Source organism: Triticum aestivum, chromosome 5B (genome assembly GCF_018294505.1).
Source record: "Triticum aestivum cultivar Chinese Spring chromosome 5B, IWGSC CS RefSeq v2.1, whole genome shotgun sequence".
Classification (NCBI taxonomy): Eukaryota; Viridiplantae; Streptophyta; class Magnoliopsida; order Poales; family Poaceae; genus Triticum; species Triticum aestivum.
The window spans coordinates 707327149-707346629 of record NC_057807.1 but is presented as its reverse complement, the minus strand read 5'-3'; the positions used below and the strand labels follow the sequence as shown (position 1 = coordinate 707346629).

The window sequence follows — 19481 nt, the reverse complement described above, 5'->3', positions numbered from 1 at the left end:
TTCTATCATTGAACTGGATGACTCCTTTGATGATACCAGCAGGCGTTTTGTGCGGCGAATCCAGGAGTCTGAGGTCAAGGAGGCTTTAAAAAGGATGAAAGGAGACAAGTCAATGGGCCCTGATTGTATCCCCATTGAGGTGTGGAAAAGCCTCGGAGACATAGCGATAATATGACTAACCAAGCTTTTCAACCTCATTTTTCGGGCAAACAAGATGCTAGAAGAATGGAGACGGAGTATATTAGTACCAATCTTCAAGAACAAGGGGGATGTTCAGAGTTGTACTAATTACCGTGGAATTAAGCTGATGAGCCATACAATGAAGCTATGAGAGAGAGTCACTGAGCACTGCTTAAGAAGAATGACAAGCTTGACCAAGAACCAGTTTGGTTTCATGCCTGGGAGATTGACCATGGAAGCCATTTTCTTGGTACGAAAACTTATGGAGAGATACAGGGAGCAAAAGAAGGACCTACATATGGTGTTCATTGACTTGGAGAAGGCCTATGATAAGATACCGCGGAATGTCATGTGGTGGGCCTTGGAGAAACACAAAGTCCCAGCAAAGTACATTACCCTCATCAAGGACATGTACGATAATGTTGTGACAAGTGTTCGAACAAGTGATGTCGACACTGATGACTTCCCGATTAAGATAGGACTGCATCAAGGGTCGGCTTTGAGCCCTTATCTTTTTTGCTTTGGTGATGGATGAGATCACAAGGGATATACAAGGAGATATCCCATGGTGTATACTCTTTTGCGGATGATGTGGTGCTAGTTGACGATAGTTGGACGAGGGTTAATAGGAAATTAATGTTATGGAGACAAACCTTGGAATCGAAAGGTTTTAGGCTTAGTAGAACTAAAACCGAGTACATGAGGTGCAGTTTCAGTACTACTAGGAACGAGGATAAGGAGGTTAGCCTTGATGGGCAGGTGGTGCCTCAGAAGGACACATTTTGATATTTGGGGTGAATGTTGCAAAAGGATGGGGGTATTGATGAAAATGTGAACTATCAAATCAAAGTCGGATGGATGAAGTGGTGCCAAGTTTCTGGCATTTTTTGTGACAAGAGGGTGCCACAAAAACTAAAAGACAAGTTCTATAGGATGGCGGTTCGACCCGCAATGTTGTATGGCGCTGAGTGTTGGCCGACTAAAAGGCGACATGTTCAACAGTTAGGTGTTGCAGAGATGCGCATGTTGAGATGGATGTCTGGCCACACGAGGAAGGATCGAGCCCAGAATGATATTATACAAGATAGAGTTGGGGGAGCACTAATTGAAGAGAAGCTTGTCCAACATCATCTGAGACGGTTTGGGCATATTCAACGCAGGCCTCCAGAAGCCCTAGTACATAGCGGACGGCTAAAGCGTGCTGGTAATGTCAAGAGATGTCGGGATAGACCGACTTTGGCATGGGAGGAGTCTGTAAAGAGAGATTTGAAGGATTGAAGTATCACCAAGGAACTAGCCATGGACAGGGGTGGAAGCTTGCTATCCATGTGCCAGAATCATGAGTTGGTCGCGAGATTTTATGGGTTTTACCTCTAGCCTACCCCAACTTGTTTGGGACTAAAAACTTTGTTTGCAACCTTTAATCTAAGATTTCTGTCATGACCGTTGCCGGATGCAGTTTATGATACTATTGACCCGGAGAACAAAAGAGGGGAAAATATCAATGTGTGAGTAAATATTTTGAAAAGGTGAAATGGCATGGTGATTGTTAGGGTAATTGTTTAACGCTTAATCTTTGTTCTTAATTATTCTATGTTCTTTTAATTATACACAATGTTGTTACCGTGTAGAGCAAAATGTGTCTATGCTGCAATCCTTCAGAAAATGGGAGTATGCATATTTATCATACATTTATTGGATGTCCATTAACTAACCTGAGAAATGATTATCAGTCCATGTTTTTGTTCACTAGATCAAAATAATTCACACTTAAAATGCGGTGAAGTTCAAACAAGGCAAAGTAATTTTATTAAGAAGTTTTGAGGGTAATTGAAAATAGAGCCTATGTTTGTTGACAAGAAACTATTCTAAATCTTGATTGATGCACATTGGAAGAACATTATTCTTGTAATGCGAGCTGAGGAACAATTGGATATGACATTTCTGTTGTGAGATATTTAATTGTCTGTAATGTGTAAAATAAAATAATTCTCTACATCTCCTTTCTTCCGGTTCATATTCATTTACTACAATGCCTTTTTTGGTTGTTTTTATCATGCCACGTGCTTCCTTGAGTGGCAGGATGAAGCTTACAATACAGTCGAGACATATGCCTGTTTTAAGACTTATTAGGATCTATTTTGTCCCACACCTTTTGTTAGGTAGATTAAGGTCAATTTCCGTTGTACAATGTTGTGGTATGCATTGGAGTGGGATGTGTGTAGTGCTGCACTTTTTTTCTAGGGAAACCCATCATGGTTCTCTTTATTGATATCACGCGGAATTGCGGATCAGTTTTCTTTGTTTTTTCCTTCATTTTTCAAAATACATGTTGAATTTTTTGAAAACACATATATTTTTTTCGTATACATGCTGCACATTTTTTAGATACATGTTTACAGTTTTTTGTTTGAATACATGTTGAACATTTATCAAATGCACATTCAACCTTTTTTATATAAAGTTTGAACATTTTTCAGATACATGTTTAACATTTTCTAAATACACGATGATTGTTTTTCCAAATAACTGTTAATATTTTTTCAAACGCACATTAAACTTTTAAAAGTTTAATGTGCGTTTGAAAAAACCTTTTAAAATACAAGGTGAACACTTTCAAACGCACATAATATTGATACATGTTTAACACACATTGAATATATTTCACAAATGCCATGAACATTTTTAAAAATGTGCAAAACATTTTTAAGTGTTACAAAAATTACTAAATGTGAAGAAACCTTTTTTCCCAAAATTATGTGAACACAATTTTACATTGTATCAACATTTTTTAAAATTTCACGACCATATTTTTAAAATGCATGAGCATTTGTGAAATATAATGATTTTTTTGAATCACATGATTTTTTTAGAAATCACGTGGATTTTTTTACATTACATGAACATTTTTTTAATGTATGGTGAGGTTTTTAAAAATTTCAGTGAAGTGATGTTTCAAATGCATGTATTTAGGTTATTTCAAAATATTTAAAATGTGAAAAACAAATGAATGTAACATTTTTAATTGGCGAGCCCAGGCAGAGGCTCTTGGAGGTGAGGAATTCTTCGGTGTCAGTACATGCGAGACCTAGACGTGCCCCACTATCGCGGGATCATCTCCAACTATACAAGGCATGCATTGCAACTGAGCAAATGACCACTGGATCTAGGGTGTAGCCAGCTATATCGTGGAGAGTAACATACTATAACTATAGTAGGTACAAAGTTGAGTCACTTATTTTGGGACGGAGAGAGTTTGTTGGTGCAAAGTTGAGTCGCTTATGTTGGGACGTTGGGAGTATGTATTTGCATAAACCAGAAACTACAATGGTTTTCTGCCCTTCTCGGTTTAGCGAGCACTAGAAACTACTCCCCCGTTCCATAATATAAGACCATTTTGCAAGCTTAGCGAGATTAAGGAACTACATTATTGTGGGGAAAATAAGTACTCCCTCCGTCCCAAAATATACGAGATAGGCAGTTTGTATTGGCGTAAACCAGAAACAACAATTGTTTCGCACCCTTCTCGGTCCATTGCCCGAGCACCGTAAAACACTTCTTCCCCACCAGCAATCTGGTTCTTAAAACTTAATGACGATCCTAATCCAAAAAGTTAAATCTTGTCATGTCGAATTCTTTGCACACTATTTACTCTATCTTATTTTTGAGTATAAAATTGGACACTCTCTTATTTTGGGAAAGCAATGACAAGAAGTCCCAAGATTGGTCATGGGCTCAAGGCAGGGTGAAAAGCCCAAAAGTTGTCCATTGGGCTGAAGAAGAAGATAGTGGGCGACGGAGTCCACGAGGGAAAGCCTTTCTTGTTCGTTGAAACCCACGCCACCGAAAAAGGGGAGAAAAAAATGGGGGAGGAGGCCGGCCGCCGTTGATAAGGGAGAGGGGAGGGTTGTTGGGTCCAACCTCCAAGCACCAGCACCACTTCCACCACCAGCTGCGGCGGCGGAGACTCCGAGGAACGAAGGAACCGGAGATGAAGGCGACGGTGAAGGGCCGGTACGAGGGCGACAAGGCCACGGCGGCCGCCACGGTCGCGCTCGCCGCCGCCGGCGACCTCCGCCTCCGCGCCTCCGCCACCGACGCCGCCTTCGCCGCCGGCCCCTCCCTCGACGGCCTCACCATCACCCTCGAGAAGCCCGGCGCCTTCCTCCTCAACCTCAAGCCCCACAACCAGGTACATACCACGCAACTAATCCCCTCCCCCAAAGTCCCTTCCTTTTCCCTCCCACATCCCCATCTGATTCTCTCCCGTTCCGGCGATGGCGACGGCGGCCGCAGGATGTGCGCTTCCAGTTCATGAACTCGGCCACGGTGCTCGACAAGCGGGTCAGCCTCACCTACACGCACTCCACCTCCCTCGCGCCCGCCGCGCCCAAGCCCGCCATCCCGGCCCCGGCCGCCGGCGCCGCGCCCGCGCCCCCGCCTAAGGGGCCCCCTCCCGGCCGCACGGCGCTCGACCTCTCCATCGCCTTCGACCCCGCCAACAAGGTCAGCGTCTCCCACGCGCTCGGCGGGGGCGGCTGCCGGGTCAAGTATACCTACGCGCACGGCGCCGGCCGCCTCACCACCATCGAGCCCGTCTACGACACCGCCAAGAACGCCTGGGAGTTCGCCGTCGCCAGGAAGTTCGACGCCGGGGACACCGTCAGGGGCACCTACCAGGCCTCCACCAAGCAGCTCGGGCTCGAGTGGACCAGGAGCTCCAGCATAGGCGGCTCCTTCAAGGTAACATCTAGATTATGCGGTCCCTCATTTTGTTTGTCTGTGGTAATCGGGCCTAGAACAAAACCAATCCACCATTTTCCAGTGGAACCCTTGCATCATTGGCTAGTGCAGAATGCCATAATCTTGTGTATGGATCACATATGATTGTGTCGATTGGTGGTGTTGAATATGAGGACCTAGAGTAGTGAGGGAAGGTGAATGGAGGTAAAATTTTGGTCGGCGTGGTTTGTGAACCCTTAAATAATTTCATGCCTAGCCCACACATATGGTTCTAAATTTGTTTCGCCAATGTTTCTCAACTCACTGTACAAGTCTACAATGTAATCTAATTTCACAGAGGAGCTTGGGAAGAGTGTAGTGTATGTAACTCTATTTTTTTTGGGACCTGTGAAACCGTAAGGGAAACCCCTATGATATTTTTTATATTATAAAATCAGGAGCTAAAAAGTACAAGAGAGGTTAGGGTGTTAGGAGACCTAAATATTCAAATGCAGAGAAGCCACAAGGGAGAAGGATAAAAAATGGCTAAAAATACAAAACCCCTTCCACACAAAAGGGAAGCTCCCAAGTTAAAGAGACCTCACCCAAACCAAAAAAGATTCGCTGTGCTTGTCTTTCACCCGGAAGGAAATGAAGTGTAGGTCCTTGAAGAGAACTTTCAACTGTGCTAAAAGAAGCAGCCCCCCTTAAAAAATTGGAGCGTTCCTATGGTTTCCAAATATTACAGAGAGCAGACCCAAGAACTTCAACAAACCAGGGCTTTTGAAACTGAGACATAGCTAGCCTGATCATTTCCGAAAACTCCAAGTGAGCGGCCCAAGAGTTATTCGGAAATTTCCAACAAACCTAGGGAAAAGTGCAATTGAAAAACAAATGAACCCTGTCCTCCTTAGTCACAGTTAACCCCAGTCTCCATGTGCCAGTGCCTCCTTTCCATCATGTCTCTGGTGTTTAACCGATCGACAAGTATCAGCCATAGAAAACCTTTTTGCTTCAGTATATATGTGCTTGTCCTAACCAGAGGAAAAACCTTGGGCACCTGAAGCTCATTTAATATAAAACTGTAATAACTGGCCGAGGAATATCTCCCAGAGTTATGCAGTCCAAACATCAATCATCGGGATGATTCTCATTAAGAACTTGCTCGTTGAGCAAATAGGCTAGCTGCTGAAGCTCAAGAAACACAGTTTCAGAGAGCGGGAGGGTGAAATGAGTGGATAGGTGTTCAACCAATGGATCCTGCATGAGCACATTCAATCCAAGATCTTCATCCAGAAAAAAGTAAATACGCAAGGAAATCTCATAGCCAGGGGCCCAAAGCCACTTGTCTTTCCAAAGGACAATAGAAACACCGTTGCCAGTTGTACAAGATGTAATGGCACGAAAATTCCATCTGAGAGCCATCACGTCCCTCCACCAGAATGATCCAGTACAGGCCACAGCATGCGGAACATGACGTTATCATTCTCAATATACTTCATTAAGTGTTCTAAGATACCTCCATACGAGTTTCGTTGAAAAAATATCATTTGTGATGTACTTTTTGTAATATACCTTTTTATGTACAAACAAATCAGTATATAAACATTCAAAAATATAAGACACATACGATTTTTTTCCATGAAACTCATTTTGGGGTATCTAATAATTATCAATGAGGTATAAAAGATTTATCTATATGGTAAGGAGCGGGAGTACATACTCCGAGGAGTACACAGCCATTTTCCCCTCTCTCTCTCTCTCTATATATATATATATATAAATATATATATATATATAAATATATATATATATATATTTATATATATATATATATATATATATATATATATATATATATATATATATATATATATATAGACACACACACACACGGTGACGCTAAACTAAGCGAGCACGTAGAAAAGCTTACCGTACGCGCCGGCCGGTAATTAGGCAGGCCGCTCCGCCAAGCTTCTCTCCCACTAACTAGTTGATGGTAAAAATTAAGCAGATATAGTAAATGATTTAATTCCCTTACCATCTCATGTGCCTACCTCCGTCCCGCATCTCTGATGCTAATTGTTGATGGTAAAAAGGCTAGAGTTGATAGTAATGAATTAAAATGCTTTACCGATTACATGAACAAGATGGTTCTAATTGTGGCCTCGTAAACCTATGGGGAAACGTGATAACATGTAGTAAAATATTAGCACATGTGCCTTGCTCTAGTAAAATACACTATAGAAATGTTGGAAAAGGGACAGCTCTCTTCGTAAATCATATGGCAGAAATTGATTGTTGTAAAACTTGACTTTAAATTTCATAAATTCAAATAGTATAGAATATAGAAATCAAGGCAAAAGTCATAACATGATTAAAAGGATTACCCCTGCACACCCATCCCGTGCCAGTCATCTACTAGTAAAACTCCTTGCAAAAACAGTAATATAGTAAAAATCATTACTGCATATACTTTGCCTACTAGTAAACATCCTGCCAAAAAGTAGTACTTAGATGGTAACTGTGTTACGACTTGGAATGGGTCAATTTCTAATATATGCTAGTAGGTAGTAATTGCGTTACTACTTTCTCTAATTTTACTACCCAACTGTACAAGCTATTAGTCGGTACGTAACTAGGTAGTACATGCATTACTACTATCTTCTTTGTTGTTAGCTAGGTAGTAATCGCATCACTACTATCTTCTTTCACTTTACTATCGAATCGTACAAAAATTTGTGTTGTAAATTCTATCTTCTCATTACTATATTTTCATCATTAATTACGGTAGAATAACTGATCCAAGGCGCGTGGGACGGGATGGTTGCGTCAGCCTAACCAAATTAGAAGCGCTCGCACGGGCCGGAGTGTACGCTAACTTATTCTATGCTCAGGAGTAGTTTAGCGGTCCTACAGGGTTTGGTGTTAGTTAATATTTCCCATGCTAGTTTGTAGATATGACAAAACTAAAACTGTAGGATATGGATGTGTCATGGAGGACAATGGTTTCCTTTAGTATCAGTTGAGATATATGTAGATTCGTAGCAGCACCACTTTGCCTTATGACCCACTAGCAAGTCAACATTCAACACAAAGCCCTTTATAGTGAATTCCCGTGTTTCAGTACTAAACATCACTGTGCATATACAACTGAGGATAGTTCCTAGTATTTTGTAGTGTCTGCAGATTACTGCAATCAGGCTAGCTCTGAGGGTGTCTTGACATCATCATCTAAATTCCATGTTCCTCTTTTTGTTTTTGTTTGCCTGAACTGAGGACTGAAGGTGTAACTTCTCCTTTCCCAAAAACTAAGCAGACAATAGAATGAAGGAATTGTGTCTGTTTAGGGAACAAGCACTAGGTTATCTAGTTAAGCATCATTGACTCTTCTTTATGAGTTTCTTGGCAACAATATTTCTCAAATTTTGTCTAGTTTGCTTAAGCACTGGTAACTCCAAGTATGATCTAGACTTGAGGAGGCAGAGGGACACTCATGGACTGATGAAATGGGGGGAGGGGTGGAAGATGTGGATTGGCTGAGTCGTGGAAGACCGTGGTTATGTTTGTACCACAAGGATGTATGTGGGTATAGATATAGTTTGCTCATCCCAAATATGGGTATAGAGAGCTGATGCTCCCTGAACATCCGCCTTGAATTATACTTATTTTAATTGGTAAAGAAACTTTTAAGGATAGTGACAGCTGAAAAGCTATTTAGTGATGGTGGTTATCTGTATTATTTGTGCGTATATTTGCCTAGACATTATGGTAACACAACTTGTATTTCTGATGATAGATGAGATAGCCAGAAGATCATGCCTTAAAGGAACCAAAAAATTTCTCATGACAAATTTACTAAAAATGGTGTTTTATTTCTAGTATTGGACGAGATGCACGATACATATATGTAATTGCATGGGATGCTGGCTTACATCAGAAGCAGAGCAGTAGCAGCAAATTGTCGTCTAATCTACTAGCAAGCCAACACAAAGGCCTGGATAATGGATTTCTGTCTCCCAGTTTTCTACATCGCCTTATGTTGTGGTGATAATTGCTGTTGTGTTCTGTAATTGCTGTGTGCCAAAAGTGCTACTGCCTGGGTGGTCGAACTGATAGTGCGTCTTACGGACATATCTTAAAGATCTTGGCTTTTGCTGTCTATGGAACTGCCCTGGGGGTCGCCCAGCTGATAGTGCCCAAGTTAGATGATATAGTAGCCATGAATTATATCATGTTGAACAGGCGAAGGAAAATTTCATAGCAAATGCATAAAAATGTCCAAGTTTATACCTCTTACAAAACAGATAGAGAGAATATGTAGTGCGGCAAGAGAATGGTAAATGTGGTATATGTGGTTTATCTTTGTGAAGCTCAATTGCTAATGGTATCAAAGGTCAGTTGGTCTTCCCTGAGTAAATAAGAAAAGCATGTAGGGCCTGAAATACGGTGGAATAGTAGAGGATGCAGAGCACTGTCTTCCTGTGGTGTTTTTGACAGAGTTATCTAGCAGGTCTGCAAATAGTAATTATCCCAGGAGGGTGTCCATTGTCCCTTATACATGTTCTAGTCATTACACCGTTTTTTGTAAAAACTAGTCTTTGGAACATCATTATCAATCCGATTCAGTTTCAAGACCCAACGCTCGAACACTAGGAAATGCTGAAGCGACCTACTGTTGAACAGAGTGCTGATGTGTGCAGTGTACCCCCAGAGTCATGTATCTGGTGCAACGGTGTTTCTTGTGCTACCAATGCACCAATGTGAGACTCATGCAAAAACTTCCCAAAATTTCTGAAAATAAATGAGTACATGAACACAATATATGTCTATCATGTCATAGAATTTCAACTAAAAATTCAACTCACACCTCGAGAAACAAAAGAAGACAAATCATGACATGAATGTTCTTAACTTAAACTGGGCCATGAATTGGGCCTGTTTGCATTACCACAACTGAACTTGTTATTTTTTTTTCTCTTGCTGTGAGTTGAATTTACGACTGAAATTTTGTAGCATGTTAGATGTATGCTATTTCTTTATATTGAATTATTTTCGGAAATTTTAGAACTTACAGTACAAGTTTTTGATGTTCGGTCCACTGGTAGCACAAAAACTCCGGGTGCACAGGATACGCTCTCCCCCTAAATAAGAGTATCCCTCTTCCTAACAACACGTGATTGATTATTTGGTTGGACATGTCTGTTTGTTGTTTCACTTTGTAGATCATCTGATCTAACAGGTACGCTTTTTGACCTGATTCTGCTGTGCTCTGTCTGTGCAGGTTGCGACGACGTTCGATCTGTCCGATCAAAGCAAAGCACCGAAGCTCGTAGCGGAGAGCACGTGGAACTATGAGATCTGATCGCCTCCGCCTCCGCCTCCGCCTCCGCCTGCCAGCGAGCAAGCGGGCAGCTCCTGCTCATAGAGCAGCACCATGTGTCATCATACTGTCTACTACAACTCAACAGGCAGACTGCCCCTCTCTGGGTGCACCATTATTCGGATCCTATTACCGCTATCCATTTTTTGCTTGTCGTGTGACATCTGAGTCGTCGCTGGCGATGCTATGACATGAAAATGAGGTTTAAGTTAACTGTCTTGTGCCGAGAATTTCACGAATGGCTCTTGCTGTTTGCTTGGTGTGAAGTTTTCACAGATGTTCCTGTGGACATTAAGGAGGACCCCTAGCCTATCTATCGCATCAGTACTAACATGTATGCAGATTACAAAGACTAAATCTCAGGGAAATGCCATATAATCCAGGGCTAGGTAGGAGTTACCTCCCTTATTTTTTCCGGGTGAGGTAGGAATTATCTTCTTGTCTGGAGCAATGCTAGTATTATGCATTGTAAATATCTAGTGTTTAGCAAGCATCAGGTTCTCTGGATTGTGCATTGGTCACCCTGCATCACTTTGCATTATGTGATTATATTTACAACCATTGCTAATCGATGCGCTTACGTAGGACATGAATAATATGGTCGGGAAGATTCTCTAGCCTGCGCATGTCGACATAATATTTCGTTTCAGGATGACCAGGAATAAGATAAACCAGCTACCTCTGTCATGGTTTTGAATTTTAGTTTGACAAGTATTTCAGCCATTGTCGGTGATTTCGGTTTTCCTTTCAATTTCCACTTGAATTTGATTGAGATCAGAATAAATATTTTTAAAACTCAAAAAATAATTTGAATTTATGTCTACTACCCAAGTTACCGAAATATTTTGACAGAAAGGCAGTTATTTCAGTATGTAACGGAATTTTACCGAAAGTGAGAACCATGATCGCTGTACTTGTTCAGAACAATCCATGTAAATTTTAAATTAAGAAACTGCTCTTGTTTGCTTGCAATCTCTAGTTCATTGTCGATGATTACATTCTCTCCCAGGTGCAGGGCGCATGCGTCAGCGCACTGACTTTGATATATATAATCGCCTTGTTTAGCCGATGCACAATATATATTTGGAGGAATGTATGTGCACATACATGGTCCTCTCGATCGTACGTACAAAGTTATTATGAAGCTTAAAAGGCAGATTAAGTTGTCGTTTCATGTCTAGTTTATCAGTTTGCTTAGTCCCGGTCGATCGGGACTTCGTTATGCCTTAGTTGATGCTATATTCCTTTGATTTTGAATGGAGATACGTACAAAATTTTTCCTTTTAGTTTTTTTTCCTTTTTCTTCTTATACTAGCTAGGTCTCAGTCCACTGAGAGCTAGCCACACCCCTAGTTTATGCCCTGGCCTTTAGATGCATATTGGGCACAAAGGCAGATTTGACAATGCTAATTAACCTACTTATATAAAATTGTGAGTGCTATTATTTTTGCCTCTGATGGATGGATGAGAATGGGAGTGGTGGAACCTAGCTCTTTGGAGTACTAGCAATGGGCCATGCATGCCACCCAATTTGGACATGGTTGGCTAAGCTTATTTTATTAATTTCCATAAAGACAGAGGATCTAGATTCTGATTTATTAGATCCTTTATTATTTGCAAAACGACTTCCTCCGTTGCTAAATATAAGTCTTTTTAGAGATTTCACTATAGAGACTATGTTCAGATGTATATAGACGTCTTTAGAGTATAGTTCACTAATTTTGCTCCGTATTTAGTTTATAGTGGAATCTCTTAAAAGACTTATATTTAGGAACGAAGGGAATATTGGTTTTCTCGGAATTGATTGTGGCTTTAACTTTTGTTAGTCAACTGAAGCCTTTTGATTTTGAGTGATAAACATATATACATGGGATGGGAATAAAACGCCGTCCAATAGTTTTGCTCGCCAATGCTAATCTAGGTAGGTAGGTAGCTCCGATTCAATTCCTGCAATTTGCAACTAGATTAACATTGTGACATCGATCGATTGCCTTTTGCATCCCATTTGCATTTGCATTGTGTTTAGTTAATTGATTTCCTACGGTCGAGCTAGCTAGTATAAATATATGGAACACTTGGTCTGCAATGACACACACGTACGCCAGTCGCAGAGACAGATTAAGAACATCCATCTGGCTAGCTCAGCTTAATCTGACCGGTCATGGCGGCGTGGAGCGAGAGCGAGAACGAGAGGTTCGAGCGCGCGCTGGACACGTACGACCGCGACACGCCCGGCCGCTGGGACCGCGTCGCCGCCGCCGTCGGGGGCGGCAAGACGGCCGACGACGTCAGGCGCCACTACGACCGGCTCGTAGACGACCTCCGCCGCATCGAGGCCGGGGGCGCCAACTCCAACGGCGGAACTCATGCCGCCGGCGGCAGCAGCAGCAACGGCGCGGGGAATAACGGCAGCAGAGGAGGGCCAGGGAGCAGCCGGCGGCCCCAGACATAAATGATGGGTGGATCGGATCGGATCATGCAAGGTGGTGGCCTGGTCGGCACAGGACGCTGACATGATCCCTATCCTATCTACGTCTTCTGCATTCATACATATACATGCATGTAACGTACGTGTATATGTACACGTACGCACGTCATGCACATTGCTAGCGGGTACGTGCATGTATGCGTCACGTGTACGTACGTACTTACGTACACGTATGCATGCATGTGTACGTGCAACGGTGCAAGAGTGCAACACAGTGTGCTGGCCCTTTTTTATTTATGTGCGAACTGACAGTGTGCTAGCTTGTCAGTGACTGTGTGTGCGCGCGCTGTGCCATGCATGTACGTATGCCTACGTCTTTTTTTTTTCTCGAATATGCACGAGTGTACATATCATATATTAAAGAAGGAAAGGCATAGATGCCTCCACCAGTCGATTACAAGCGTGGCGATTGCTCACACATATGTACACACCACTCCACCTAGTGGGAACGTATCTGGTGCACCAAGGCAATTGGTGCCACCGATGCACCGGACCCTGTTGCACATTAAAAAATATTTAGAAAAATCCGCAAAAAGTTTGGTGTATCAACACAACATCAATGTATGTTGTCGCAAAAATTTAAATCAAAATTCAAAACAATGCTCAAGATACAAAAATGACAAATTTGACCTCAATGTGCTAATGGGCCAAAAATGAAGCCCAACTTGTGTTATGTACTATTCAGTGTCAAATTTGTTATTTTTGTATCTCGAGCAATGTTTTAAATATTGATTTAAATTTTTGTGACAACGTACATTGATGTTGTATCAATGCACTAGGTTTTTTTTCGGATTTTTTCGAACATTTTTGAATGTGCAACGGGCGACCGGTGCACCGGTAGCACAAATTGCCTCGGTGCACCAGATACATTCCCTCCACCTAGTACACAAATACTACTACTCCCCACTAATCCACCTCGCTAAACCCGCAAACACGAAGTCAACATTTCCTTTCATAAGTCCTGAACGCGCTCAAGTCCTTCCTTCCGCTTCTATTCTATGCATGAGCTGGTGAAGCGATGGCAGCTCTCCATCAAACACCATCTACGTCTTGTACGTGTGCTAGTAGATTGTAAATTAATCCATGCATGTGCTTCCTTTAAGAGAAATATAATCCGTGTGCAAGTCATTCGTAGATCACTAAAATATAATTGGTACCATATTTTTTCCTTTTTCTGTGAAAATATTTCTTACTCCCTCCGTCCCATAAGAACGTTTTTGACACTACACTGACCGAGAATTATCACATTCATTCTTTATGAGTACCATGTCTTTCCTTATAATTATGACCTCCATGATTTTTTGTAGTGAAAGCCATCATGGCGACTTTATTAACTTTCCTCGGACAGTGTTTTATAGTTATATGTGGGAAATTCCTAGCTAAGGACGCACACTCATAGATTGCCCTAGCTTCTATCACTGAAAAGCCATGGTTTTGAATAATTTCTGAACTGTCGGACTCCAAGCTCCATAAATTTTCCTTTTTTTTCCTCGGTGCAAATTAATGTCGAGCATGTGTAGAAAAGACCTGCCGGATCATTCCGCCCAACAAAGTTGGGATAGCCGGCTTGTTTCATAGGACGTGGCTAGGGAGCGCCCGGGCACTCGTTCATGTGATCGAGCACACTTTCCCTTTTAGGAAGGAAACCACCCGGTCTGCCGCATGATCGTGTGATTCCGTAACAAGCAAAGATCCAAAAAGCAAAACAACCAAGATCTTTGTGACATGCATTTATCTGGGGTTCAGGTTTTCTAAAAGCCATACTTTTGATTCGAGCATCAAAATTCAGATCTGTTTTCACCTTTAGATTTCTCACGACAAGTTCTTCGAAACTAGATCTCATATGGGCAGGTTTCTGTCATGGTATTTCCTCGACATATGCCAATGGATGGCTTATCATGTGTGGGGATAGGAGTGCGTTGCCGGGCTCTGGAAGCGGGAGTAGGCAAGACCTCAAACGACGCCGTGTCTTACCTAGGTTCGGGGCTCTCCGTGGATAACACCCCTAATCCTGCTCTGCGGGGTCTCCGCATCGGTATGATCAAATAGCATGGCTACAACGTTGCTCCTTGAGCTATTTGGCTAGAGGAGGAAGAAGGCAAGCTAGCACTATTTGGCTAGAGGCCGTCAGTGCCTCTGGGCTCCGGCTTCTCCGCCAAATAGCTCAAGGAGTTTATGAGTCGAACAAGGTGCTAATAAGGAATTACCCAAAGATTGGTCATGTGAGTGTTGAGCTTATTGCAAGCATGTCTTGAAGAAGAAGATTGTGTGATCATTCATGTTTACCTTCAAGACATCATCCACATGAAGAGAGTTGAAAAAATTCAAGGTTGTCAAGACTAAGTCAAGAGTGAATCAAGTTGATCAACTCACAAAGCGTAGAAGATGTACCGAGAGGGATCAAGTGATCCCATGGTACGGTAAGCATTGTCCATTACACTTTGTGTACTAACCCATGGTCTACGTGAGATTTCTATGTGGGGTTAGGTATGTTTCCATGGGCTTGCATCAAAAGGAAGATATCATACAACCCATGGAGAGGATGACATCAAGTGGTAATCGTCAGCAAGATTGCCGTGTGCAAGTTCAAGTGGAGCATCATGAAGATCAAGTGCTTGAAGCTTGCCCTCCATTGTGGTGACAATGGACTTGTGAAGATGTGCGGATGAGTGGCGCACCCATAGAGGATTATGGGGGAGCAATCAACTAGTCTTCATCAACCCAACACAATCAATAAAGGTGGTCCATCTTGAGGAGGACAAGATCGTCATCATCTAGCTCAAGTGGATTATGCGTAAGGCAATGGTTTGCGCTTGATAGGTTTTCTATTTTACCGGTCTCATGGTAGTAGTTGGGAGACCGGGTTATAGGATCGATTGCCGTACTATCAAGGGGGGATCTCAAGTTGGTAGCTTGATCATATCGTTCATACAGAGCTCAAACCATTGCATCCTTGCATCATCTTTATTTGTTCTTGTTTGGCATTTCTCTTGGTGAGTTTTAGAGCTTATGGTCATTTTCATGACAAGCTCGAGTTCATCGAAAACGGAGTTCACATGCATCTTCTATGATGTTTTTGATGTTGGAGGTTATGCCGGTTCTTCTCTGTTGGAGGTTTCTCTCTTCTATATATTGGCTACTCGTCGTCATCTATCCAACAAGCTTGAGTTTGCTCAATTCGGAGCAAATTTGCAGAAGTTGTGGCAGTTCTGGTTTTCCTGGAGCATCTGTTTTGCTTGGAAGTGGCATAAGGGAGGCGCCAGCAGTAGTACCTCTGCCCGGGGCGGCAGTACTGCTGAAAGCCATAAGCAGTAGTGAAAGAGCTAGTTATCGACTAGAGGGGGGGGGGGTGAACAGGCAATTTTTATGAAAGTCTTCAAAACATGGGAGTTTCGAAGACAAACAATAGAAATGACACTATTCATATGCAGCGGAAGGTAGGCTACACTAGGCAAGCCATAGTCAAGTATTCAATGAAGTGAAAGCACGAAGACTATTAGCAGCTAGGTAGTAAGGATCAGGATGGAAGATAGTATGAAGCCAACCAGAACAAGTAGTCACACAGTGAAGTCAAACAGGTGATGCAAGCAGGCAATGACTTCACGAAGACAAACTGTAAGTAAAGAGAAGTGAGAGATAGAACCAGTAGCTTGGAGAGGACAGAGATTTGTTTGACCAGTTCCAGTTGCTGTGACAACTGTACGTCTGGTTAGGGAGGCTGAGATTCAACTCAGAAGACCGCGTCTTCACCTTATTCCCCTTGAGCTAAGGAAACCTAGTCCCCGCCCAATCACTCTTGTAAGTCTTCAAGGTAGACTTCCAAACCTTCACAGACTTCGTTCACCGGCAATCCATAATGACTCTTGGATGCTCAAAACGCGACGCCTAACCAGCTGGAGGATTCACAGTCCTCAAGTGTAACAAGTCTTCAGATCACGCAGACAGAAAGACTTCAGTGATGTCAAACACTCTTTGGGCTCTGGGTGGTTTGGGCTTTGTCCTTGCAAGGATTCTCTCTCAAATGCTTCGGAGGTGGGTTGCTCTCAAACGACAAAAGCCGTGTACTAATTCTGAGCAGCCTTGAGTTTATGGTGGAGGGGGTGGGCTATTTATAGCCACTGGGCAACCCGACCTGATTTGTCCGAAATGACCCTGGGTCACTAAGGAACTGACATGTACTGTGTCCTAACGGTCAGATTTCAAACACACGCGACAGCTTGACTTGGGCTACAACTAAAGCTGACTCATCTGACTCTGGATAAGATTTGCTCTCATTGTCTTTGCTCGAAGACATAGGATTTGGTTGAGCATCACTTCAGTCACTCTGACTTTGTTCACTTGGACCCCACTTAACAGTGCGGTGGTTCCCATGACTCAACAAAGAAGAAAAGGAAACAACAAAACAACTAAGTCTTCGCGCTCCATAGTCTTCACGCGATGTCTTCTCATGTCATAGTCTTCAACGTGAATAGCTTCACAAACCACCATTGTCTTCAATGTCTTCACACATTTTTAGGGGTCATCTCCGGTAGGTAAACCGAATCAATGAGGGACTACTACCTGTGTTATCCTGCAATTCTCACAAACACATTAGTCCCTCAACCAGGTTTGTCGTCAATACTCCAAAACCAACTAGGGGTGGCACTAGATGCACTTACAATCTCCCCCTTTTTGGTGATTGATGACAAACTGGTTGAAGTTTTCAACGGGGATAAAAGTATGTGAAATTGTAAAGGATTAAGATATTGTCTTCATAGTTGGCAAAAAGGCTCCCCCTGTAGATGTGCATATAGATTTTTGCATTGGAATGCAAATGCACATGGCAGGTTGTACTTGTGGAGATCCTCTTCACCTTATGAAGACAATACATCATGCATGAACAGATATAACAAGAATAATGACATGCATAATGAAAAATGGACGTCTCCAGAATGACTTCATGCGGGATTTATCATCGCACATGCGGAATTTATCGTCACATCACAGTATAACAAAAAAAGTAGCAGACGACCATCAAGTTTAAGTGTTACAACTCAAAGAACCAAATGTATCAAAAGCGAGAGTTGTAAACACTTGGAAAAAGTATAGCAACCACCCATATGGACCCGCTTGAGGACTATCAACATATGCTTCTCCCCCTTTTGTCAGTAAGGACCAAAAAGGTTTGAAGACATAGTCTCTACTCGTTCCCATGAGTAGGTGAGGCAGAAGGGTCGTCGTTGAGGTTTGGTGGTGCAGAAGAACTTGGTGCAGTGTCGATACGCGCCGAAGTTGGAGGTAGTGAAGTAGCATCATTGGCGTCATCAAGAACTCTGGCATTAACAGTTGCCGCGGAGGAGGAGTACTCAGAATCTTCAAGAGATGGAGTGCGCCGCAAGACAGCATTCCTGGGAGGAGTGATGTCGAACTTTAATCTCTCTGTGAAGCCATCGTCTTGAAGATCAGCTTCAGCACTGAGCAATGTCAGACTCTTCCAAGACCTCCGACAGGTTTCATGAGTGACACACGCATTCTTGGTGGCAAGATTTCGAATGCGATTAACATCCACCAAGAGGCTTTGCATCTGACGCTTGATGCAGTAATGATGCTTATCGTGTTTTTGATGCAAGGCCACAAGAAGCTCTCGGTCATTGAGCACACGAGATCTCTTCCGAGGCCTTGGAGCAATAGTGCTTTCAGTGGCTTCAGTACGGGCACGGCGAGTATTGCCAGTCAGCGAATAAACACGAGTGGCAGCATGAACTCCTTCAACATGCTGAGAGAAACTCTGACGATCAACATTGTGAAGATAAATTGCCTCCTTGGCAGGCTCTAGGTATATGGCTTCGATGGACATATCAACCTCTGGCAAGAATATGAGATGGTTGCGAGCAGAGGGCTGATAGTCAACAGCAAAGTGAAGCTTGATCAGTCGCATTACCCATGGAGCATAGAATTTCAGACCAAAGATGTCGGAGCCAGATACAGCAAATTGGCGATTGAAGAAATCCTGAGCATTGAAGCTGATGCCATTGAGAATATAGAAGACCAATGTCTTCATTGAGCCTTCAAGCTTTGCTGAGGAAGAATGTCCTTTGATGGGCCATAGAGTTCGCCTGATAATGTGATAGATGGTGCGGGGCAGATACTCTAGGTCTGCAACAAAGAATTCCTTGGGATATTCCGCATCCTGCGGTAGTGGCTTCATCATACTTAGCATTTGGCTCATATTGGGCTCAGGCTTCTGGAAGATGCTTTCCAATGCATTGCAGTGAAGCTGACAACCAGGTTCATATAGTTCACCTGGAGTGGATAGGCCAGTAAGCTCAATGAGATCAAGAGCTTTGGCTTCATGGTGTACATTGCCTGTCATCCACTCAAGGACCCATGTCTTCGGATCCTTGTTGTAGCCGCGAATGTGGAGAGTTGCATAGAATTGCAGCAGAAGTTCTTCATTCCAATGTTCTTTATCTGTCACAAACTGGAGAAGGTCTGCATCTCTGAAACAGTCAAGGGCTTCTTCTAAGCAAGGCAGGCTAGCAATGGCTTCGCAGTCCAAACGCATATGGGGAAATATGCGCCCTTGATTGTACAGGACACATGAGTAATAGTTGCGCTGCTGATAACTCCAGAATCGATCAGATGATATCCTTGGCTTGGAATATGGGTTCTTGGCGCTATCAAAGAAAGTGTTGTGTGCAATGAAGCCATTGACGTTGAATGATCCTG

General features: G+C 42.8%; 2 protein-coding genes across 2 annotated transcripts; both read left to right on the top strand.

The window, feature by feature from the left end:
* Window positions 1–4046: 4046 nt before the first annotated feature.
* Window positions 4047–10498, top strand: LOC123114439 (outer envelope pore protein 24, chloroplastic). Its single transcript, XM_044535921.1, has 3 exons — window positions 4047–4372; window positions 4477–4923; window positions 10187–10498. The coding sequence occupies exons 1-3, from the start codon at window positions 4172–4174 to the stop codon at window positions 10265–10267; spliced, it is 729 nt and encodes a 242-aa protein (XP_044391856.1). The 5' UTR covers window positions 4047–4171; the 3' UTR covers window positions 10268–10498.
* Window positions 10499–12446: 1948 nt separating this feature from the next.
* Window positions 12447–12737, top strand: LOC123115361 (protein RADIALIS-like 3). Its single transcript, XM_044536528.1, has one exon. The coding sequence runs from the start codon at window positions 12447–12449 to the stop codon at window positions 12735–12737; it is 291 nt and encodes a 96-aa protein (XP_044392463.1).
* The last annotated feature ends 6744 nt before the right edge of the window (window positions 12738–19481 follow it).

Coding starts and splice junctions, on each gene's coding strand:
- LOC123115361 (XM_044536528.1), top strand. CDS start 12,447: ATGGCGGCGTGGAGCGAGAGCGAGAACGAGAGGTTCGAGCGCGCGCTG.
- LOC123114439 (XM_044535921.1), top strand. CDS start 4,172: ATGAAGGCGACGGTGAAGGGCCGGTACGAGGGCGACAAGGCCACGGCG. Junction 4,373..4,476: donor ACCTCAAGCCCCACAACCAG/GTACATACCACG, acceptor CGGCGGCCGCAG/GATGTGCGCTTCCAGTTCAT. Junction 4,924..10,186: donor GCATAGGCGGCTCCTTCAAG/GTAACATCTAGA, acceptor CTGTCTGTGCAG/GTTGCGACGACGTTCGATCT.